The sequence below is a fragment of the Eubalaena glacialis genome, chromosome 19, assembly GCF_028564815.1.
Source record: "Eubalaena glacialis isolate mEubGla1 chromosome 19, mEubGla1.1.hap2.+ XY, whole genome shotgun sequence".
NCBI classification, from domain to species: Eukaryota; Metazoa; Chordata; class Mammalia; order Artiodactyla; family Balaenidae; genus Eubalaena; species Eubalaena glacialis.
In genome coordinates, this window is record NC_083734.1 from 49,606,623 (window position 1) to 49,631,495 (window position 24,873).

The 24,873-nt window shown below is 35.4% G+C and overlaps 1 protein-coding gene across 2 annotated transcripts in view; it reads right to left on the reverse strand.

Moving 5' to 3' along the window:
• The window catches only part of SMURF2 (SMAD specific E3 ubiquitin protein ligase 2), a 118,156-nt gene that overhangs the window by 12,763 nt on the left and 80,520 nt on the right, over positions 1-24,873 (reverse strand). The window contains exons 4-12 of one of the 2 annotated variants that reach the window (XM_061176804.1): positions 23,652-23,785; positions 20,985-21,050; positions 19,379-19,463; positions 16,524-16,607; positions 14,252-14,454; positions 11,870-11,954; positions 7,928-8,086; positions 1,779-1,971; positions 616-719 (exon numbers count right to left, since the gene is read on the reverse strand). In XM_061176804.1, coding sequence (XP_061032787.1) covers positions 616-719; positions 1,779-1,971; positions 7,928-8,086; positions 11,870-11,954; positions 14,252-14,454; positions 16,524-16,607; positions 19,379-19,463; positions 20,985-21,050; positions 23,652-23,785 — 1,113 coding nt within the window. The remainder of the gene's footprint in view (positions 1-615; positions 720-1,778; positions 1,972-7,927; positions 8,087-11,869; positions 11,955-14,251; positions 14,455-16,523; positions 16,608-19,378; positions 19,464-20,984; positions 21,051-23,651; positions 23,786-24,873) is intronic. The other variant, XM_061176805.1, reaches the window with a different exon arrangement.

Sequence of the window (24,873 nt, forward strand, 5' to 3'; positions counted from 1 at the left end):
ACGGTCCTTAAAATGTTTTAATACAGAAGCTATAATGTTTCTGCTACATTTACATAAAGTGAATTCTCACACCTGGAAATAAAAATACTTGATGTTTGAATGTAGCAGAAACATTAGAGCTTCTGTATTGAAACATTCTAAGGACCACTTATGATATACATACATACTTACAGACACAAACATTCCTTTAACAAGGTTAAAAAGCATGGCAGTGTAAGCAAAGGGAAACAGTATTCAGTTTAGAATACGTCATTAAAATCTCAAGATTGTTACTGACAATGTAAAGCAGAGGCAATAACATGTACTGAAGGAGAGAAATGGAGAAAATATCGGGCCTGCAGACCCTACCAAGAGTCCATATAGGGTTGCAGCTAGTTTTCAGAGAAAGTCTCATTGGACTACATGATCCATTCGGGAGTTCACAAACACTCTTCTGGTAGCAGTACTATCCTAACCTAATTATGAATATATCTACTAGGGTACCCTCTGTATTGCAAACATGAGGGAATATTATGCTAGAAAATAAATATCAATGAGAAAGTCACACCACAGGGAGTATCTTAAATTTGTAAATATAATGATCCATATGTCATTTACTGATGAGCAAGGCTTTACCTGGCAACCCCTCCGTAGTCAAGCCCTTCTTCTCCACGAAATTTTATCATTAATCGCTTCCAGAGATCTTTCGGTCTCATTTTCATGACCTGTCGATATGATTCCTGAAAAAAATGTTTAATATACTATTATTACTAGGTGCTTCTAACCTGTTATTTAAACTCTCCCTCCATTCCACCTACAAAACATGTTTATTTAAATAAGGTAGAGTTTGTTCAACAATCAAATCAATGGATAAACTCCAAGTGTTTGAAACCTCATGGAACTTCTAAAAACAAAATGGATATAGCTTAATACTGTACTACTGAAACCAATTCCTTTGATAAATATTATGTTAAAAGCCTACTAAATGCAAAGCTCCATATTTAAGTCCTAAGAACCATAGCAATGATTCCACTCACACTAAAAAACAGAATCTGATAGAAGTACCACTTTTTTTTAAGTTAGCTGATCTAATTCTAGGTCACAGACACCAGTAGAAAGTAAAGGTAAGAAAAAGAAAGTTTCAAAGAACATAAAAAAATCATTAATGTGATCTTCACTAAACAGACAACTTTCTATTATTTTAAAAATACAAATGACTGACTACAAACAAGGTCAGAATGGTCTTGAGAGAAAAAAGTTCATCCTTTGGGAGAAGGATTATAAAGTTCCCAAACATCTTTTGCCCCACAACACTCTAATAAGAGGGAAACCCCTGCCTTGGACCTCTGCCATTTATTACGTAAGAACTTTGAAGTTGCTATTAAAGCTATAAATCCAAAGATAAAAGGATATACTAGAAAGGAAGATTTTCAATAAATTAAGGAAGTAGTCCAAAAGTAATGATTTTTTGATTTAAGAGTCCCTAACCTCTTGGAAGAATTAGAAAATAAGGGATGGATAATATCTGTGGTCTTTTAAAATTCATTAACAAATAAGTACCTGCAACTGCAAGGACCAAGCTGCCCCAATCAGAACATCTCACACTTCATCCTATTTAAATGTTTATCTTATGTATTAAATCTCTCCAATATTATTGCCTTTATTCCCACAAGTAAAAAAGACATTAACGAAAATTCTCCCATTCTAAAGAGATATGAGTCCCCCAAAATATACTTGGAAAACAGAGTACATCACTGAATTAATTTTTCTCTACTTTAAAACAAGACTTGCAAGTTTACCTCAAAAATCTCTTCCCTGGAAACCTCAATGCGGCAATGGCCAGCCTGAGGCTGTTGCTGGGAAAGTTCTTGCCGCAAAATTTTTAGTTTCTGAACCAGGTCTCGTTTGTACCGTGGGACTGTCAGACACTCTGTGTCATCAGGGCACAACGATACCACCTGCTGTTGCTGGTCTTTCAATTGGTTCTGCCGACTAAAAGTAAACAAATATTACTGAAGTATTTTAAACAAGAGAGATTGCAATTACACATTTAAAATAGCATCCTACACTAAACCAAGTCTACCTATAGCATTTCTAGACCTTATTATATTCTTAGCTTGACATTTTTGACAACAATAAACTAGCTCCAAAGTTTATTTCTTGGAACTTACAGAAGTGGATAACAGAGTTTTATTCAAAAAACTTTTATACAGCTGCTGAGAACAACTTTCTCAAATACCGTTTCCATTTTCTTCTGCGTAGTTTACCATCTCTCCCTTTAAAATTCAGGCATAGGCCAAACCCTGTGCCTGTTATCTAGAGTCTGTCTCTCTGGAAGAGACAGTTTGAACTGGCAGCTTGGCAGGGACCCCTTCTCCTATGCACGCTACAGTCTAGACCACAGGAATGTGGGAGGTCACAGCAAGTTACTGGCACAGAGAAATGAGCACTTTACAAACAAGTCTAAACGCTTTATAAAGTGCCTACTTTTCTTTCTTTTTTTTCGGGCTCGCTGCACGGCATGCGGGATCTTAGTTCCCCGACCAGGGATCGAAGCCGTGCCCCGTGCAATGGAAGTGTGGAATCTTAACCACTGGACCACCAGGGAAGTCCCTACTTTTCTTTTTATTGTGGTAAAATATACGTAACATAAAATTTACCATTTTAACCATTTTTAAGTATTATAGTCAGTGGCATTCAGTACAATCACATTGTCTGTTGTGCTAAAGTGACTTCTAACTGCACATATATGGTTTACCACAAATACACTAAAATAATCTCCCAAGTACAGCAGAAATACAACAATAATTTTTAAAGGCACATTGCCTAGAGATATTTTTATTCTCCTGGCAAAAATAATATAAGTTGCATCTAAGAATTTTTTAAAAGAATCTTATGATATAATGAATTAGTTAATTCCAATAAACCGTCAGGAAATAAAAAGTCAGATAATTCACGATTGATATCTATGCAAACATTGAGTGATTCAGTTGGAATTTAATTTTTTTGGGGGGGGGCTGCGTTGGGTCTCCGTTGCTGCGCGCAGGCTTTCTCTAGTTGTGGCGAGCGAGGACTACTCTTCGCTGCCGCACGCAGGCTTCTCATTGCGGTGGCTTCTCTTGTTGTGGAGCACAGGCTATAGGCGCGCAGGCTTCAGTAGTTGTGGCATGCGGGCTCTAGAGCGCAGGCTCAGTAGTTGTGGCGCACGGGCTTAGTTACTCCGTGGCATGTGGGGTCCTCCTGGACCAAGGATCGAACCCGTGACCCCTGCATTGGCAGGTGGACCCTCAACCACTGTGCCACCAGGGAAGTCCCTGGAATTTAATTTTACACACAACAGACAAGAGTACAATCTCCTAACCTAAAGGTAAAGGGCAATGGTAGCTATGAGAAAATAAACAAAAATAACTTTCAGTTCTCTAACAAATCACCCAAACTTACTTTACATACAGTGATTCTTATGTACCAGGCCAAATTTTATACCTAGAATGTGTAACTATCCAGAGAAAATGCAGCTTTGATGAAAATTACAAATCGCCATTTACTACTCTCATAAAACATTGTAATAAAGGTGTTTTTTTAATATACACACACATATATAAGTCAAAACAGAATATATTAAAAATACTCTCTAAACAACTGTATTAATCCTATCCAAAAACAAAAAACAAAAAAAAACTTGTGTATACCAACTTAAAGATACAAAACTTTAATTCAAAGTGGATCAGAGACCTCAATGTAAAACCTAAAGCCATAGAACTTCTGAAACACTAGAAAATTTTTATTACTCGTGTTACGCAAAAATTTCTTAAATATGATCCCCAAAGCACAATTCATAAAAGAACAAATGGATAAAATGAACTTCATTGAAATTTTAAAGAAACCTTATGCTCTTCAAAAGACACTGTTAAGAAAATGAAAAGACAAGTCATGGTCTAGGAGAAAATCTTTCTAAAGCATACAGCTGACATAAAACTTGTATTTCAAATATCTAAAGAATTCTCAAAACTCAAAAGTCAGAAAAAACAAACAACTCAGTTTTTTTAAAAAAGGAGGCAAAAAATTTCACCAAAGAAGATATACAGATGGAAATAAGCACATGAAAAGATGCTCAACATCACTAGTCATTAGAGAAATGCAAATTAAAACAATAATGAGGGACTTCCTTGGTGGCGCAGTGGTTAAGAATCCACCTGCCAATGCAGGGGACACGGGTTCGATCCCTGGTCTGGGAAGATCCCACATGCCGCGGAGCAACTAAGCCCGTGCGCCACAACTACTGAGCCTGCGCTCTAGGGCCCGCGAGCCCCAACTACTGAGCCCGCGTGCATCAACTACTGAAGCCCACACGCCCTAGGGTCCACGTGCCGCAACTACTGAAGCCCGCGTGCCTAGAGCCCATGCTCCGCAACAAGAGAAGCCACCGCAATGAAGCCCACACACCACAACGAAGAGTAGCCCCTGCGCGCCGCAACCAGAGAAAGCCTGTCAACGAAGACCCAACACAGACCCCCCCACCCCAAAAAACAATAATGAGGTAACACTACACATCTATTAGAATGTCCAAAATTAAGATTAACCATACCAAGTGTTAGCAAGAGCAACTACAACTCTCATACACTACTAGTGGGAAAGTCAAATGGTACAATCACTTCGAAAAGAAATCTGGCAGTTTAAAAAGTTAAACATAAATCTATCATATTATGCAGCCTGGGTATTTATTTATCAAAGAGAAGTGAGAGCATATGTCCACACAAAGACTTAAACATAAATGTTCAGGGACTTCCCTGGCGATCCAGTGGTTAAGACTCCACACTTCCAATGCAGGGGGCACGGGTTCGATCCCTGGTCGGGGAACTAAGATCCCACATGCCACACAGCATGGCCAAAAATAAAAAAACCCACGAATGTTCGTAACAGTTTAGTCATGGCCCAAACTGAAACAATCCAAATGTTCATCAACAGGTAAACAAATAAATAGAGGTCTATCCATACAATGGAATACCACCCGGCAATGAAAAGAAATGAACCATACATACAACAACAGAGACGAATCTCAAATAATTAGGCTGGGTAAAAGAAACCAAGCAAAGAGTACATACTGTATGAATCCACTTATCTAAAACTCTAAAAATTGCAAATGTATAGTGACAGAAAAAGCAAATCAATGGTTGGCTGAAGATGGGGTGTGGATTGAACTGTGTCCAAAAAAATATGTTGAAGTCCTAAGCCTTGGCACCTGTGAATGTGACCTTATTTGGAAACAGGGTCTTTGCAGATGTAATCAAGTTAAATGAGGTCACACTGGATTAGGGTGACCCTAAATCCAATAAATTGGTATCCTTATAAGAAGAGGTAAATTTCGACCCAGACATACAGGAAAGAAAGTGTGGCATGATAAGAAATATACTTTGGTCTTTGTCCCCAGTTCTTGACACAGAACTCCTAAAATGCTTGAAATTTCCTGAGTGACACAGGTGACAGGAGTGTATTCTGTTCTAATATTTGGTCTTTGTCCCCAGTGCAAGACACAGAAGCTCCTAAATCCCTTTGAATTTCCTGGGTATCGGAGCATTTTTCGTTTCAATGAGGTGACTTGCTAGGCCCCTATATAATTTCAGGATGGAGGCTGGTCGCCAGAAAGACCAAGGCTTGATTAGAAGCCTAGAACTTTCAGGCACATCCCCCCAACCTCTGGGGAAGGGGAGAGGAACTGGAGATTGAGTTAATAATCGATCACTCCTGTGTGATAACAACTCCAGAAAAACGCCTAAACGACAGTGTTCAGAAAGCTTCTGGATGGTGAGCACGCTGAGGGTGCTCGGAGGACGAAGCGCCTGGAGAGGGCGTGGACGCTCTGTGCAGCCCCTGCCCCATACCTTGCCCTGTGCCTCTCTTCCATGTGGCTGTTTCTGAGTTGCATCCTTTATAATAAACTGATAATAGTAAAGAAATAATTTCCCTGAGTTCTGTGAGCCATTCTAGAAAATTACTGAACCGAAGGAGAGAGTCATGAGAACTCGATTTATAGCCAGTTGGCAAGAAATACGGGAGGCCTGGGACTTATAAATGGCATCAGAAGTGAGAACAGTCTTGTGAGACTGAGCCCTTAACCTGTGAGGCCTGATACTAACTGCAGGTGGTATTAGACTGAATTCAGGCGCTGTACACCTCGTTGGTGTCCGCAGACGTGGAGAATTGGAATATTTGAGGGAAAAACCCACACACTTGGTGGCAGAAGTCTGTGGATAAAACAGATCATAGAAGGCCACGTGAAGACAAAGGTAAAGACCGGGATAATGTGTCCACAAGTCAAGGAACAGTAAAGTTTCTGGCAACCACCAGAAGCTAGGAGAGAGGCATGGAACAGATTTTCCTTTGGAGCCACCGGAAGGAACCAACCCTTCTGACAACTTGATTCTGAATTCTAGCCTCCAGAACTGTAAGAGAATAAATTTCTACTGTTATAAACCACCCAGTGTGTGCTATTTTGTTACGGCAGCCTTAGGAAACTAGGGAAGGGATGGGAGAAGCGACTACCAACAGGCTACAAAGAGGCAGGAGGAGACTTTCGGGGGTGATGGATATGTTCACTATCTCCATTATGGCGATGGTTTCACAGGTATATAATATGTCAAAACTTAAATATGTACAATTTATTGTGTGTCAATTAAATTTTAATAAAGCTGAATTTTTTTTTTTTAAACCCACAGTGCATCAAAAAGTCTACATTAATAAATGCTGGAGAAGAGTGTGAAGAAAAGGGAACCCTCCTATACTGTTCGTGGGAATGTAAATTGGTGTAGCCACTATGCAAAACAGTATGGAGGGTCCTGAAAAAAACTAAAAATGGAGCTATCATATGATCTAGCAATCCCACTCCTGGGCATATATCTGGTAAATATGAAAACTCTAATTTGAAAAGATACATGCACCCCAATGTTCGTAGCAGCACTATTTGTAACAGCCAAGACATGGAAGCAACCCAAGTATACACACACACAAACACACACTCTAAAATATCGCTCAGCCATAAAAAAAGAATGAAATATTGCCATTTGCAGCAACATGGATGGACCTAGAGATTATCATACTAAGTGTAGTAAGCCAGAGAGAGAAAGACAAATATTATATGATATCACTTATATGTGGAATCTAAAAAGTAATACAAATGAATCTATATACAAAACAGAAACAGACTCACAGACGTAGGAAACAAACTTATGGTTACCAAAGGGGAAAGGGAGGGTGGGGAGGGATAAATTAGTAGTATGGGATTAACAGATACAAACTACTATACATAAAATAGATAAGTAACAAGGATTTACTATAGAACACAGGGAACTATATTCAATATCTTGTAATAAACTATAATGTAAAATAATCTGAAATATATATATATTACATATGTATATAGCAAACTGAATCACTTTGCTATATACCTGAAACTGACACAGTATTATAAATCAACTGTATTTTAATAATTTAAAAAAACCCCAGGGTACATCAAGCCCATTCACAAAGACTTGTAAGAATGACTGTCTAAGTCCTGCAAATGGGAAAGAAGCCTTAAAGCTGAAGCACAAAACTGACACATCAGAAAATCCTCTGGGATAGATTCAGCTATCCTAGAGCTATTTCTGATTCACTCAAGGAAAAAAATCCATCCACCCCATAAACTAGCCTGTCTCTGCAGGTGTGCTACGGTGCACCTCTGATACATACCCTTTTCCTAACATTTCAGGACAGGTTCCTACTTAAGCACAGTGGGATTAAAATACCCAAACATGAGAGTAAAATTTGTCATATTCTTATATAAAATTATGTTCAACAAAAGTGATTTATAATTGAAGAGAGCAGACATTCTATCACATTTATTACAAAAAGCATCTATCAGTCTTCTCTTGTTCAGACTCGCATTTGAACATGTATTGTTTCAAAAACTTACTTTAAGACTAAATGCAAGTTAGCAGAGAGCCGAGGATCTGTAAACTGTGTTGTTCTGTTGTTATGGTCAACGAAATAAACTCTGCCTGTTGCTGTATTCCTGATCTCCCATCCAGGAGGCAACGGACCAAGCTCTTCACAATTGATGTTGCTAAGATCCCTGCAAAAACAAATATAAAATAAAAAATACCTCACTGCTGGGCCTGCTGAGCCAAGCAAGTGTAAATGACACAGAACAATTCCATGAAGTCTGAGAAAATGTATTGTTTCAGAAACTTGAGACGTTCAGCTGGAATCTTTAATTCCCAATGGTTTAACAAACTTGCATATTCAAAACCCAATCCATAGATGGCTCAGAAACTTATCACACAGCCTACATTTTTAGTGAGTTCATTCCTGGGCTTTAATGTAATTCAGGTTTTAAATTAATATAAAAGCAATCACAACATTTGCCAACATAAACTGTACTTCAATACTTGTCTGACAAAATATTGTTTTCCAAATGTCAGTGATATAAGGAATTAAATGTTTTCTAAAATTTCCCTTCAATTATTTCTTTCTTTACTACACCATAAAATTTGTGTAAATGTTCATTCCATGATTAATTTTAAGCTCTTCAACAAAGCAAAACTGGAAATGTTATTGAAATTGTGATCCTGAAAATAACCACAGTATATATTTTAAAGGATAACTACTCCATTTTGAATTCTGAAAGATATAAAGCTAGTGAATGAAGAACCTGTTTAAGACACCTTAGGAAGAATGTTCTAAGGTTTACTGCTACAATAAAAAAAGCAAAAAGACTTTTTGCTTTTTGGAGCAAAGGCCACTGTTATTATGTCATGCATTCTTAAAATACTATTATATGTGACAAAGATTTATAGAACCTTAAAGAATGAAATAAAAGCAGTATGTCTAATATAAATTTAAACTGTAACTAATAATTACAATGACAAATCTCATCAAAATTATGTTTTCAAAGTTAAACTAGAAAAAAAGTTTTCCTGAAATAACCTCTTCTTGGTCATAGTGAAAACGTAATGATGGGCACCCAGAGATTTGTTGGAACAATGATTTTTAACTTGTGCTTATAGGTGCCCCAGAGATTCTTCTGCTACAGAACTAAAGATTGGAAAGAACACACTATTCTGAGACACTGCTAGTCTCAAAAGAGGCAAAGGAAAAAGTTCCAAGAATCCTCCTCAAATTTTTTTTAAGTGAATTAAACTGGAGCTGGTACCTGAGTGGCAGACAGGCAGAGTGGGGGGCTGCCAGAGGGTAGTGGTTAATTGGGAAACTCAGCCTCAGGCCAGCAGCAAGGTTGGAAAAGGAAATCTGGAACTTCCCCACTGAGAACTCAAAGGAAAGATGAAGTGATTCCAGGAAAAATTCCTAAATTCTCACTTTAGGTCCACAGAACTCCAACCAATTAAAATCAAACTCACAATCAAAGATCACCAAACACTTCAGAAAGGAATTCATGATGACTGAGTCAGTAGAAACAAAACCACGGAATTAGATCCCCAAGTACTGTCAGAGATCAAAAAGAATAGCTATGATATGCAATGTTTAAAACAAATAATAAAAGGGAACAATTACAAAGACAAACTATCACTGAGAGATTATTAAGAATGAACAGATAGATTTTTTTAAATGGAACTTTTAGAAATGAAAAACAATTATCATTCTTTGTAATCAAAGAATGAATAATGCTTTTGATGTAATGCAGAATTTCACTTTATATCATTTTATTTAGAATTTTATAAATTTATAGTCATATATGGGAGGGCTCTAAAGAATTGATGAGAAGCAGAAAACTGGAAACACTCTTTATGTGGAACTGGGAAATGATTAAAGGAAAATGGTATGTTATACAACCATAAAAAGTAATACAGATCTGTATTTTAAGACTACATAGTATGCAATATAGTGAATAACAAAGCATTAATCATTATTTTAAAGAGAAATACAAAACATTCTAAAATGGTACTTCTCAGATAAATCTAAGTTTACTTGATATCTTTACATAAAATTAGTTTTAAAGTGTCTGAGTGACACTATTTTATAAATGTCTTTGATTGAATAGTGATGATATTTTAATAGAATCTAAATATTTATAGTCTGCTTTGATAAAAGATCCTCCATACAAAAGACATATTCACTAAAGGATCCCCCAAAACAGAAGATATATATTTTAAGATAACAATTTGGAGCATAGAGACTAAAGAAAAGAAATATAATCCAAAGCGTTATTTCATAAAGTCATTATTCAATACTCAATATGAAATATTCTTAAATCTTTATAGAAACCCCTTATTCATTAATGAAAAACCAACATTGTTTCCTTAGGAATAAGAACACTGCCCACTGTGGTGCCAAAATCTCTCTGTTTCAACTTCCGACGCCAGCTTATACACCACTCTTTCAAAAGGCAGCTCAAGATCAGCTTTCACACTGTTGTAAATCATTCAGTTTTTTTAAAAAATCATTTTTCTTCTAAACATTTCCTTCCAATGATTTTAAATTATGTTATAGAAAAGTTCATTACTGACCTTCAACCTGATAAACAGAACCCAAAACACTTCTTTTCATAATTTACATATCAAAACTCTTATTTCTAAAAGTTAGGCACTTATATTTTTTTCAGTGAGCTTATTAATAAAACAAAAGTTTCCTCCCCACTATTTTTTTTTTAAATCAACAGCTTATATTATGAAGACACAGAAATGGCAACCTTGATACAATAATTAATGATAACACATTTCCTTGGCTGCCACGCTCAAAAGATTCTGATTAAGCTCTATCACAAAGTAAAACATTTTGGGAATTCCCTGGCGGTCCAGTGGTTAGGACTCGGTGCTTTCACTGCCGGGGCCCAGGTTCAATCCCTGGTCAGGGAACTAAGATCCCACAAGCCGCAAAGCGTGACCCAAAAAAAAAAAAGAAAAAGAAAAAGAAAACATTTTCATTATAATAGCTTTATTTATAAATAAAGAGTATCAAAGCAATCCAAAATCAGCTAGTCACATCTGTTTTTAATTCAAAAACATGATTCTAGACAAGTAGAGCTCTGAGTACAAACTTTAGGCAGAAAAAGATCTCTTGACCCTCCATAGGACTTTTTTTTTTTTTTTTGAAGAGAGGAATGTTGCACTTAATATATAAAATATCCTCATCCAACAAAGGTATATGTATAGCTTACAAAGTTGATTTAGAATTTCACTTAGAACTCAACCTTTTTTTGCAGCTTCAACTGGACTACTTGGCACTCTCCATCTGTTCAGTAGAAAATAATTCAAAATAGCTAGTGGTTTAAAATGTATTATTTGATACTAAAATGTACCAGAAACTGTGTTAAACTACTAAATTGATTTTGTGTCATTCCATCTTCTTAAAGTTAAAAGATAGCTGACATTTTGGTTAGTAAATGCATTCAACAAGGCCTGCAATTCAAACATACAAGTTTTGACATTTAAAATTAATTTATGTTAATTGGGTTATTCCTTTTCTACATTAAAATGAAACTTGAAGATTGAATACACTTATATAAAGTTAAAATAAACAAACCATTTTTAAAAAAGCCTAACCAGAAATAAAAATATCAATTTACTACCCTTAAAAAAAAAGGGTATGTATGTTTTTGTAAGGGTATGTATGTTTTCCCCAGGTCAATTTTCAAATTCCTAAAAGACCCACATTTTTGCCTCGATTTTTTTAAGTGGCAGGGGGAGAGGAACTGGAGACTGGTTGGGGGGTACGGCACTGGGGTAGGGTTGCAGAGAAGTAAGTAGGACTTTCTACTAAATGTCAAACTGAAAATATGATCAGAAAGAGCCAAACTTTTACATCATCTATTTTAAGAAGTTAAAGATTAAATAATCAAATAAATCCTAGGTGAAATGGATATTCAATGGTATGAAGGGTATTTCGAATATGTTCTTACCTAGGCACTCTTGGATCATGCCACGTGCTCACACCAGTCTGAGTATGTAAGAAATACACCTGACCTTGTTGTGTTGTCCTCTGTTCTGTAAAATTAAGAAACACTAATAATAAAAACATATTCAGAATGTCCAAATCAAAAACAGCTATAAACACTAGGATGATATTATATTAATAGGTAAACTCTCCAAATTACCAATCTATTTTATTACAAAAGAACTGCTTTACAAATCACTTGTTCTGAACTCAGAACACATTTTCTCCTGGAAACAGTCTTATAAATGGTGGTGAGGGTCACAGCCCAGCTATTTAAAAGCCAACTACACTTATAATGTGGCTCAAATATTAAACATGTTGCAATGGAAAATAGAAAACAAGACTGTCACAGTACCAATAATTAAATAAAACAAACATGAAGAAATTATCTTTTATTTGTCTTAAATGTGGAGCCTAAGGGAAACAGAAGGGCTCAGAGGAAGAGGCTAACCAACTCTGCGGAGATTCTCAGGAATTTGCAGAAACTTTCAAAGAGTTTGCAGGCTGGTAATGCTTTTTAAATTATGCCTAATTTTATATCAAAACTTATGTTTTTCCTTTTCTTGAGAGAGGTGTATTCTCAAGACTACATTTGGACTTAGAAGCAAAAAAGATGGAATATAGAAGAGACACCTTATAGTCTAAAAGAAGCAATGATGGAAAAATAATCAAGTTAGGAGGAGGAAGACTGAAGAGCACATATGCCTAATGGGGAAAAAAAAGCCGCAGGTAAAATTAAGTCAAAGCCCTTGGGAAGAGAGTGAGGAGGCCAGGGCAAAGAGAAGGAATCTGTGAAAGGGTTTCTTCAATGGTGGTTTTTAGTCTTTATTTATGTTTTCAAGCAACAGAACTACCTTTTTTTTTTTAAAACAAAATCTAATGAAAAATTCCAATATATGAAACAATAAAACTATTGCTAATATTTATTAGTATAAATTTGTTTATAAACCTGTAATAAAAATCAATTTAAACTTTTAAAATTATAAATGTAAAAATGTTTAAACCTGGTTCTAGATGACAGCTGCAATAATTTCAGCCTTGGTACCTACTTCACTCCTATGTTTTGGTTGTACAAAAAAAATTTTTTTTAATCCAAATCACACAAATATTGTAAAAGTATAACTACCCCCACTCCAAACCACTTGCCTTATAATCTCAATTAAAAAGAATGCCAGGAGATACTTGATTCTAAGGTCTGGACATTAATAATAACAGCTAAATTTTAACTTCTCATGAAATTTCATTTATTTCTTGCAACAAATCTACATGGTTGGTAATAATATTTTCCCCACTTTATAATATAGAAGATAAAACTGAGGCTCAAACAGGTTAAATAATGTGCCCAGCGTCACACAAGTAATATATAGCAAAGCCAGGATATGAACCCAGCTCTGTTTCCCAAGCCCATGCTCTAACCACTGTGCTTTAAGTTAACCTGTGTGGCCTAGCTCAGTTAATGGAAAAATTGGGTTTTTTTTAAAATTAAATAGTTAAAATACTTAAAAAATAAAGTAAGAATGATGCATTTGTGTAAGTTTACAAAACATTCTGGAGTAAAAATAAAATACAAGTTAGATCAGGCAATTCCCAATGTTGGTCACTAGGTGTCATCATCAGCCCAGAACTGTTTATCTAGAGGCTGTGGAAAGGGCAAGGATGTTAAGTAACTTGGTTAAGCTTTTAGCAAGAGAGGAGAGAACAGCTGAGGTCATACTACAAGAGTTCACAAGTTGCAATTAATTTAGGAAGTTCTGTATTCAACTATGAGAAGATTCATGTCATCTTTCACATGGAATTCTAAAATTTAGGAAATTATATAAGATTATAGTACTTTTACACACACAGAAGTGACTAAATCATTTACAATAACCCACTCAGATAACACAAAATTATAGACAATACAAATACAATATATAAATACCATCAGAAATATGCTTTTTAAATTATTTCTAAATATGCACGTCTAGAAAATTACAAGTCTGACTTCAGATTGCCATTATCAAGAAAAACACCATCTCACTTTTTACAGTGCCTGTTTACAAAGCAGTCTCACATTGTTTCATATGCTTCTCACAACACCTTTGTGAAAAGGAGAGGTATCATTCATCTCATTTCATTGTAATTGGGCAAAAAGGTTAAGGTTAAATGACTAGCCCAAAGTCAAAGTGTTGTTAGTCTTCTACCACTTCAAAGACTTTTCAAAGTTGGGGAGTTTTACATTTACTTTGATTTTCATGCAGAATTCCTAAACCCAGATTAATAACTTCTTTAAAAGTTGATTTTCTGGCTTCTCAGCAAGCTGAAATCAGTAAAACACACTTTATTTTTCCTCTGCTAGTTGTCATACCATAGCCTTCTGGTAGGTCTGGAGGAGTATGTAAATGTGTCCTGCTCATGTAATTTCTATGTCGTTGTGACCTGACTCTCCTCTCTGCCAGTCTGGGATCTGAAGACTGTCCAGATGTTGCACCGTTTGTTCCACTAATTGGAGTGTTCTCATCAACAAAACAGCTAAGAGGTCTGCCAGGACTAGAATATTCAGATGCTGGTCTATCGAAAAGTAACAAGGAAAAAAAGTTACTCAACTCAGATACCAAAAGCAGAATTTTATAGACAATGTATGTACAGCAGTAACAATCACTTTTAAGAAAATGGAATGATTAATACAAATATAATGACTCAAGAACTCTCAATAAAAGCAAACCCAAAGCCTCAAAGCACCAAAGAAACCCAGGTGATAAGCAGATTATCAATTACATATTCAAATCACTTTATATTGATTTTAATTACATTTCATATGAAATCCGCATATATTTGTAGATGTATGAGCTCACAAAGCCTTAGTTGGCTTAGCCACAGGTGACCTCAGACCTGCGTCCCCACCATTCTCCCACTCTGCCTCTGCCACACTGACATTCTCCCTCCTCCTTAAGCTTGCCATGGTCATTCTACCTTTAGTGCTGGAGAGTAGCCCTTCCTTCTACCTAGAGTGATTTTTTCTCCTATTTTCCCTAGGCCAGACTCCTTTTTGTCATTCAAATCTTAGCTTAAGCTTAAATGTTGCCTCTAAGAGGTCGTTCCTGACCTTCAGATCTAAAGTAGTCACCCAGGCATTTGACAGTACCTCACCTTACTTCCTCAGCATGGCAGTTACTTCTGATATTTTTCTCATTTGCATCCTTGTTTTCGTCTGTCTTCCCCCACTAGAATATTTATTGAGAGAAGAAAGTCTGCCTAGTTTTTTCCCCACCATATACATTCCCTGCACCTAGAGTAGTGCTTAGCATATATTTAAGAGTAGTAGTTCAATAAATATTGAGTGAATAAAGGAAAGATAGTCTGTCTCTTCAAAGAGCTTCCAGTCTCTTGTAGGTCATCCAAACTAAGAGGATAATCAAGAGTTAATTTTTAAACTAACATTTACAACACAATTGACTTTACACATGTGGAAATTAAAGTCAATTTTATCAGTTAAATGAGAAGGAAATAGACTTCACTAAAGCACTGACGCAAGTACACATTTATTTACACTCAGATATGATAAAAATAGGTTCTTTGACTTCCATATAATCCTTGGCAGTTTAATACTAGAAATCAACTCTCAAATAAGCACTTTTTAAAATGGCAACATAAGATAAGCTTTCATCTGAGAATCACAGTATAATAGAGAAAACTTTGCGGTTCAATGAGTTAAGCAATTAATCCCCAATAAATAAAAGTATAGCTAATGAGAAGCATTTGATGTTCTATGTCTGGTGCCAGTCCTGCTCAGGGAAAAAAAAAAAAGTAGAAGGAGCAAAACAAACACTGAGTAGAGGTGGCAAATAAACTTTTTTCTTATTCTGAAAAAAAAGGAAATCCAGCCACTTATCCTATTCGTTTTCAGTTACTTTAAGAGCTTTCCTTGAAGCTTTCAAAACTCATCTTGCATCCCCATGTCTTTACACATTAAGCTCCAGGAAGGCCTTTCTGCCTTATTCATGGTTATAGCCCAAATGCTGAGCACAGTGCCTGGCATGTAACAATTTGGTGAACTGAATGATAGCTGTTACCACTACCCTGAACACTTTTTATCACCTTCCCCTTACCTGGCTAAATCCTCATATTCTTCAGGATCTAGTTCAGAGACTCTCCTCCTTCAGAGTTTTCCTTTGCAAGTTCTACCATCTTGCCCCCAACTCTAAGTCAGGTGCCCCTCCATATTGTCTCAGAGCATCTGGTTCTTATCTTGGTCAAAGACCTTACTGGACACAATATAATCATCCCCCGACATTATTGAATAAATGGAGATCCTGTATATATATTTTGTTACAGCCGTTCAATAACGGACTCAAAAAGTTTTTTTAAGAGTCCTAGAAATAAGATGACTTCTCAATGTATTCATTTAACTCATCTAATAAATATTTATTGAACACCACCACAGGCCATGGAGCTACAATAACAGGATGACCTAATAAGCAATCTTTATTAAAAATAATAATGGCATTTGCTATAAGATCTACTGATCTAGAGCAGTTTAAACCAAGAAAGGAAATCTGGTAAAGCTGACAGATAAACAGATAGGGGACTTCAGGAGGGCAAACAGCATAGACCTTGGGAAGATACCTGTATGTTCTTACCGTGTTGGGCGTTCCCATTGCGTAGTTCTTGTTATGTGGTTTAGGTACTGGATTCTTCCAGAGGCAGTTCGCCTTTCTTCCCAGCTTAAATAAAAATATTGAGAGATAAAGCAGTAATAGGAAGCCGGACATGGAATGTTTTTGGAACAAGCCAGGAAGACATTTGCTGTTATGAATCAGGAATGACAAATTGAAAAAGCAATACACAGAATATAGGAATTGTTTCAACTTATTTTAGAACTGTACAATATGTCTTCTAGAATTCTGAAGCTTTTAAAATATTTATACTGAGGTGTGACTAATATTTTCCATCAGCCAAACTGAGAATTTTTCAATGATGTCAACAATGCTCAATTAAATTATACTAATTTCTCCAGAATTTAGTGGGGGGAAAAAAGGCCATACTAAAGATAAAAATTATACATAATTTTAAAAAATTAAATTTAACCAGAAAAGTATATAAAAGCTTTTTAAAGCATTTAGCCTACCCAAACTAATTTTTTTAATCTTCATATTTTTATTTTCTCTTACACATTTTCTACTAAAAGTTATGAATTTTTTTAAGTATAGTTGACATACAGTATTATATTAGTTTCAGGTATACAACATAGTAGTTTGACATCTATACACTACAAAATGATCACCAAGATAAGTCTAGTAACCATCTGTCACCATACAAAGTTATTACAATATGGACTATATTCCCTATGCTGTACATCACAGCACCGTGACTTACTTATTTTATGACTGAAAGTTTGTACCTCTTAATCCCCTTCACCTATTTCATCAATTTCCCCTCCTCTCCCTCCCCTCTGGCAAACCAATACAGAGTTCGTTCTTTGTATCTATCTGTTTCTGTTTTGTTTGTTTGTTTGCTTTGTTTTTTAGATTCCACATATAAGTGAAATCATATGGTATCTGTCTTTGTCTGACTTATTTCATTTAGCATAATACTCTCTAGATCCATCCATGTTGTTGCAAATGACAAGATCTCGTTCTTTTTTTTATGGCTGAGCAATATTCCAGTGTGTGTGTGTGTGTGTGTGTGTGTGTGTGTGTGTGTAATACATCTTCTTTATCCATTCATCTATTAATAGACCCTTAGGCTGCTTCCATATCTTATCTATCTTCCATATCTTATCTATTGTAAATAATCCTGCAATGAACAAAGGGGTGCATATACCTCTTTGAATTAGTGTTTTCATTTTCTTAGGATACATACCCAGAAGTGGGATAGCTGGATCATATGGTAATTCCGTTTTTAACTTTCTGAAGAACCTCCCTACCATTTTCCACAGTGGCTGTACTGATTATATTCCCACCTACACTGTACAAGCGCTCCTTTTTCTCCACAACCTCACCAACATGGGCTATTTCTCAAACTAATTTTTTAAAAAGCAATAATGCCACTTCTTCCTCAATATCTTATTAATTCATATAACAAAAAAATTAGGCGAGTGACTATAGTTATGTTAATATTCCACCAAACCACTGGCAGAGGTTTGGAGGCCTTAAACAATAGAAAATAAAAAGATGCTAAACAGGTTTTTTCCCCTGTGATTACAATTATAGTACAATAATGTAGAACAAATTTAGAATAAGCCGTACAACTGCTGTAATCTCTCAATACTGACTAGTTATTTCATCCTAAACTTCCCCTTCAAAAGTACCATAATCCACCTCAAATCCATAAAAATTAAGATATATCAAGAAGCTAAAATGATCTATAAACAGACTTAAATTATAGCAATTTTTAACAGCTTACACAAAATGAGCAAATACCATAGCTTGGATTTGAAATTTCATGTCAAAAATAACTTAAAACTCAACCAATTATACACTTAAAATGGATATAGTTTATTGTATGTAAACTATACCTCATTGAAGTTAATTAAAAATACTTTGAAAATTAAAAATAAAATCGGTAAGGTTTCAGAACTAGTATAAAACAAAGATAGAGAGCAATGATAAAAAGCATAAGCTTTGGAATCAAGGCTTAAATCTGTGTTCCAGTTCTGCCATTTCTATGTGGCCTTTGGCAAAATACTTAACCTCTCTGAGTCTCAGTTTCGTAAGTCTGTAAAATGCATGAGGGTAATAATAGTAGTAACAGTAGTAATAATAATAGCTAATTATTTATTAAGCACTTACTCTATGCAAGACATTGTGCTACGTGCTTTACATGAATGATTTCATTTAATCCTCACAAGTACTGATGGTGTACATACTATTATCATTATCCTCTTTGATAAATAAACATAAACCAAAGCTTACAAAAGTCAAATAAATTGATTAAACTCATAAAGCTAGTAAAAAGAAGAGTAAGGATTGGAACCCAAATGGTCTAATTCCAGAATCACATTATGAGAATTAAATGATCTAATGTATATCAGGTAATGATATATTTGTAATGATAAATGATATAAAGTGCTTATAACACTATTTGACACTTGCAGGCTCAATAAATGTTACTATGTTATTGTAATTACTATTACACAAATTCTGTATCCCATCCCTCTAAATAGAGCAATGCCTCAGATTCAGCACCTACATGCCTTGTTTTGAATAATTTAATCAATCAAAAAAGTTTTCCTTTTGAATATATAATATTTACAGGAGCTTTAAATTTGTCAAGAAATTTGATTTGTCTCCTAGTCAAAACTCTTAAAAAACAAATGTAACATATCTAATTCATGGCTTATTTTACGAATTTGTTGTGATAAGATCCCTCACTAATTTTCTAAGTACAAGGAAAACCTAGATTTTGGAATTGATCAGCAAATTTCTAAACTTAAATATAAACACCAACTTATTTCTCATTATTTTAGGGATATTATCTAATGATTTTTGCTTACCCATCTGGTAAATCATTATCAAACAAACGACTGCAGTCCACAACTTGTCCTCCTGTGCCTATTCGGTCTCTGGACTGAAGACTTACTATTAAACAACAAAAACATTACTAAGAGTCACAGAACTAGAAAGAATTACTGCAATTTAAAATATTTCTCTTTGAAAGACACCTGGCTTAGCTCATTTTAATACTTAAGAATGAACTCTTTAGTTTCTACTAAATTCTGCAATTTTTTTTTTTTAATTTATTTTTTTTGGCTGTGTTGGGTCTTCGTTGCTGCACCCGGGTTTCTCTAGTTGCGGCGAGCAGTGGCTACTCTTCATTGCAGTGAGCGGGCTTCTCACTGCAGCGGCTTCTCTTGTTGCAGAGCACAGGCTCTAGGCACACAGGCTTCAGTAGCTGTGGCTCGCGGGCTCTAGAGCGCAGGCTCACTAGCTGTGGCGCACAGGCTTAGTTGCTCTGTGGCATGTGGGATCTTCCCGGACCAGGGCTCGAACCCGTGTCCCCCGCACTGGCAGGCGGATTCTTAACCACTGCGCCACCAGGGAAGCCCCTGCAATTTCTTTGTCCATGAGATTTTTCTCTTTAAGGTTTTCTACACTTTATCATGTTCATGGAGGCGAGTCTAACTCCTTTTTTCCCATCCTAATGGGGCAACGCAAGGCCACTAGTGCACTTAAAAAGAGGCATAACACATGAAAGGTATATTTGTGTATTCCACATTTTTGAGTTTTTAACTTCCCTCTCAATCTAAGAATGACAGGAATTATGAATAACGCTGTAGTGTAGATATTTCCCTGCAATAACCAGAATAGGGCTTTTGTTATGATGCTACTTTGGCAACTCTCTATGAACCTAATTCACTGCCTTGTAAAATTAAGTCCTTCAAGTCCTTTCTGTAACTAAAACCTCTCTTGATAGGTTCATATAATGCAATCATGTTATTCTAAATTCTGCTCTATAATGCAATGGTAAGATTCCAATTGCCTGTTACTTCTTTAAGAAGCTTCAAAGGAGCCCACCTCAGTGCCCTACCATTCTAGGTATCTTGATCAAATCTCAATCTATCAATTCTTAAGATAAGTATCAGGAAATTTTATATAAAGAGGCCAATTCAAGATAACCCCACTAGCCCACTAAATGCCTTATGAGTAAGGTAACAATTTTTCCCTTTCTCCAATTAGTGCTATACTACCATTCTATTTTTTTCAATTAGTAAAGATTACTTTAAAACTGCAAAGCATTAAACTGGTTTTTCTTACTCAAGAACCAGTTTGAGAATTACTTTCAGAAAACCTTAGTATCATCTATAAAGTCTATCTCAGTGTTCTACTGTATTTGTATGCTTTTAAAGAATTCCTTCCTAAAGGATCAATAGTTGTTCACATTAGGAGCCTATTTTTTACATTATTTGTATTTTTTTGCTTTTTAAAAAAATTAAGTTGTCCTAGATTCTGCATCCACTATTTGAATAATTTTATATGACTCATTTAATTCGTGCCAATACAATGAAGCTACAGTTACTGTACTTTGATTTTAAAGGTATTTAGAGTTTAGGTCAGCTTAAATAAAGCCAAAATTCACATAACTTTCAATTCCACACTTACCTACTATCTGTCCTCTAACTGTATCATTGTCATTTGGCCCAAGTTTGCATAGATCCAACCTCTGATCTATTTCAAATCAACAACAGCAAAAGGCAAAAAATAAGTTGGTATCAAAGATTCTCACATCTACAGAGTGATAGTAAATTTCTACAATCCACTGGAAATCAGACCAATCATTTAAAGAATTAATCAAGTTTGAATGATGAGACAAATGTTTAAAATTCTCTAACTGCGTACATAATATTAGTATAAATGTCTTGACAAAAGTTTTGACAAATTCAGATTTCAAAAACCATAAGACACTGGTGCCAACATGCAGTATTTTCTCTCCAAAGATTTCAGAACACTTCAGTCTAAGTCTTCGCTTGCCACTTAATAGTTTTGTTCTTAAGCAATTTATCCCCAAGTCTTGATTTTCTCGTGTATAATTGTAGTACTTACCTCCTATTAAGGATTAAATCAGATGGTTATGTAAAACTCTTAGCACAGTACCTGGCACATAAGTGTCCAATAAATGTTAGTTGTTGTCCTTGTTATTTTTTATCTAACCATTTCACATAACTCCCACACACACAAAGTAAGTATTAATAAGAAGCCAAGTACAAACTAATATAAGGGTTTGAGTTCTGGTACTAACTCATTTAGAAGCAGCTCACTTCTTCTCTCATGCCTCATCTATAAAACAGATATAACACTGGCCTGGCTAGTTACAGTAAGGAACAATGTCACCCACTGCATGTTGGTTTTACTTTGATTACAGCACTTATAACTGAATTCTCTTTATAGCTGTATGCCATCTGTCTACTTAAGTAAATCACGAATTGATAAAAGGAGGAGACCATATCTTAAGTTTTTATATTCTCCACTCCAACCTGATAGAATGGAACTACATCAGGTGCTTAATAAATTAAATATTACTACACATCAAAAAGATCATATAAATTACTGCAATGAAACATTCACAAGCAGCAGAAAGAAAATCTGTGCCCCACCTGGCTTATTTTTCCCTTTGCAAAATAAATGGACACTAATAAGACAGCTATATAGTGGACTTGTGCAGAGCAACGCCTCTTCTGTTCAGTCCTTCTAACGTGTCCTGCTCCCTCTGCCAGCAGGCCTTTGCCATTGCTTCTCACAGGACAGGATTCATGCCTTTTTCAACTTTCTATCACTGGGGTTTCGAACAGTACCTGACACTTTAAAGGTTCAATAAATGTTGGCTAAATTGAACCAGAAATAAGGTCATACATGTGACCTATAAGTCTTCAGTTTGCCTGCTGCATTGGGTTAGAATAACATGGTTCATTTTGTTTGTTTGTTTTTTGGGGTTTTTTGGCTGCACTGTACAGCATGTGGGATCTTAGTTCCCCGACCAGGGATTAAACCCATGCCCCCTGCATTGGAAGGCAGAGTCTTAACCACTAGACCACTGGGGAAGTCCCAAAAATGGTTCGTTTTTTATATGCTAGACCTTTTCCAATCCCAACATCTTCTACCTCCTGTTGGTCACCCTGTCAACCCAGAAATATTAGAAATTCTCAGCTGCCTTTAAATTCCCCTCAGAACTTTTAGCTCAATTTTCTCCTTTTTAATTTTCAACAGTAATATTTTTATAACTGGGTTGTGGTATCATACTACATTAAAAGGGATCATCTCTTTAATATTATATATCTAACATTCAAAGCTAAATTCAAACTATTTTTATTTATTAATTTCCTTAGCTGGAGTCTATGTGAATTTTTGCTTAGAATAGGCATCTGGACTACAATCCCATGACAACAGCTAGCAATATTTTTTATATTATATAAAAAAGAATTCTGTAGAAAAGGAAAAAAATTTTCTGTTGAAAAAGATATTTCCATCTATGTCCCAATGGAAATACCCCCAAAAAGATGCTCTGTCATCTGGTTACATGAATTACACATACACTAACAAGTCAACTTGTCAATCCAATATAGAAATGCTTCTAATGTCTTGATTTTGGTCTAATCTTGTAAATGACCAGTTTGGTGAAAAATTAAGCTACAGTTAAGCAGTTAATACAGCTGTCTTACACTCAAAATAATGTCTTACCTTTATAACTTTTAATTTTTCAGAGCAGTTTTATATGTCATTTTTATTCACTAATAATTCCCCTTTAACTGTTACATTAAACACTCCAATGACCTAAATAAAACTCCCTTTATCTCACAAATCCACCTAGACCAGAGATGAGTGCTAAGAAATAAAAAAGACATTTAATACTTTGACACCTTTTTACTTTTTTTTTTTGGCCGTGTCACACCGCATGGCTTGTGGAATCTTAGTTCCCTGACCAGGAATTGAACCCGCGCCCGAGGCAGTGAGAGCACAGACTCCTAAACCACTGGACCGCCACGGAATTCCCTCTTTTTATTCTTCTGGATATCAGTCATTTCTTAGCACTTATAAATTCACTGGATACTAAGTATCAGCTCTGATTCATTTCTAGGTTTCACATATTTAAAATGTTTCATTCTTTTTAAAAAGTCAACAAAGTAAATTTAGACCAGGAATTTTTACCAATGTTTCAAACACACACAGGAAATTAAGTTTTTGGACCCCTGCCTCCCCCATCAAAAAACACACATACATATATATACTTAAATATGTATATTTAAATTTTTAAAAGCACTAGTATTTACTCACAACCAGTGTCTTTGAGGCGGTTGATGGCATTGGAAAGAAGACGAACACAACCAAGAAATCCAGCACCTTGTTTTTTATGGATCTTCTTGTGATTCCATACACTGATCGTAACTGAATCAGACTTTCCAATATACCTACATAAAACAAAATGACTGCATGAGTAACTTGGCAATTATGAGTAGTTAGTATAAAATTTTTCTTTTGTTTTTGTAGTCTAAAGTCACAAATGTTTGAGTATGGCTAGATATCGCAAAATATGTTTGAATTCAGTCTATCCACAGGACTGAATTTAAATTTTTTTTTTAATTCTAAAGTAAAATCTAAAAAGAATTTTTAATATATTCTTTATCACACCTGCCACTCTCAGGCTGAGTAACAATTTTTGTTAGTAAAAAAAAAAAAACTATTTTAGTAGCTAGTGTCAAATAACCCTATGGAAGTTTATGATTATTTCTTTCCAAAAACAAAAATCTTAGAAAAACTTTTATCACAGTCACATTTTAAATACACTTCAATGACATGACCTAGTACCTCAGTGAATACTCAGTTCATTTTCAAGAGGCATTGTCAAGGCTGACAGACCAAAAATCTGACATACCTGTTATGTTTTAAAATGCTGTAGAACAAAAGCTGATTGTAACGCTTTTCCCCTGCTTCTCTCCTGTATGCAGGCCTTGAGCGAGCAGGACTCTTGCAGATTTCACTTCACTGCCTGCAGACAAGCAGAGCAGGGAAAAGCGTTACTACACTTGTCTGTGCATATACCTGTAAGTATGGAGAAGCTCTACCATAGCCAATTGTTAACATGGTATCATCCCATGCAAAAATATAATAAAATAACATAATTATATCAGTAGAACCCTAAATTTCAATGACTCTAAGAGGTCAAATTTTTGGTCCAGCAACCTTGACCTTAAAGTGTCATTCAATAAAGCAGTAATATCAGAAAAATTCACCTGGTATATAAAAAAGCCTAGAGCACTTAAGTAAGGACTAAAACTTTCAAATGAGTAACATGAAAGGCACACTTGAGGCCCTGGATCCAGCTGTGTTAAAGCATGCCTACCCTTCTAGACTTTTAATTATGCAAGCTAATACTTTTTTTTTTAATTTAATTTTTATTTTATATTGTAGTTGATTTACAATGTTGTGTTAGTTTCAGGTGTACAGCAAAGTGATTCAGTTATACATATACATATATCTATTCTTTTTCAGATTCTTT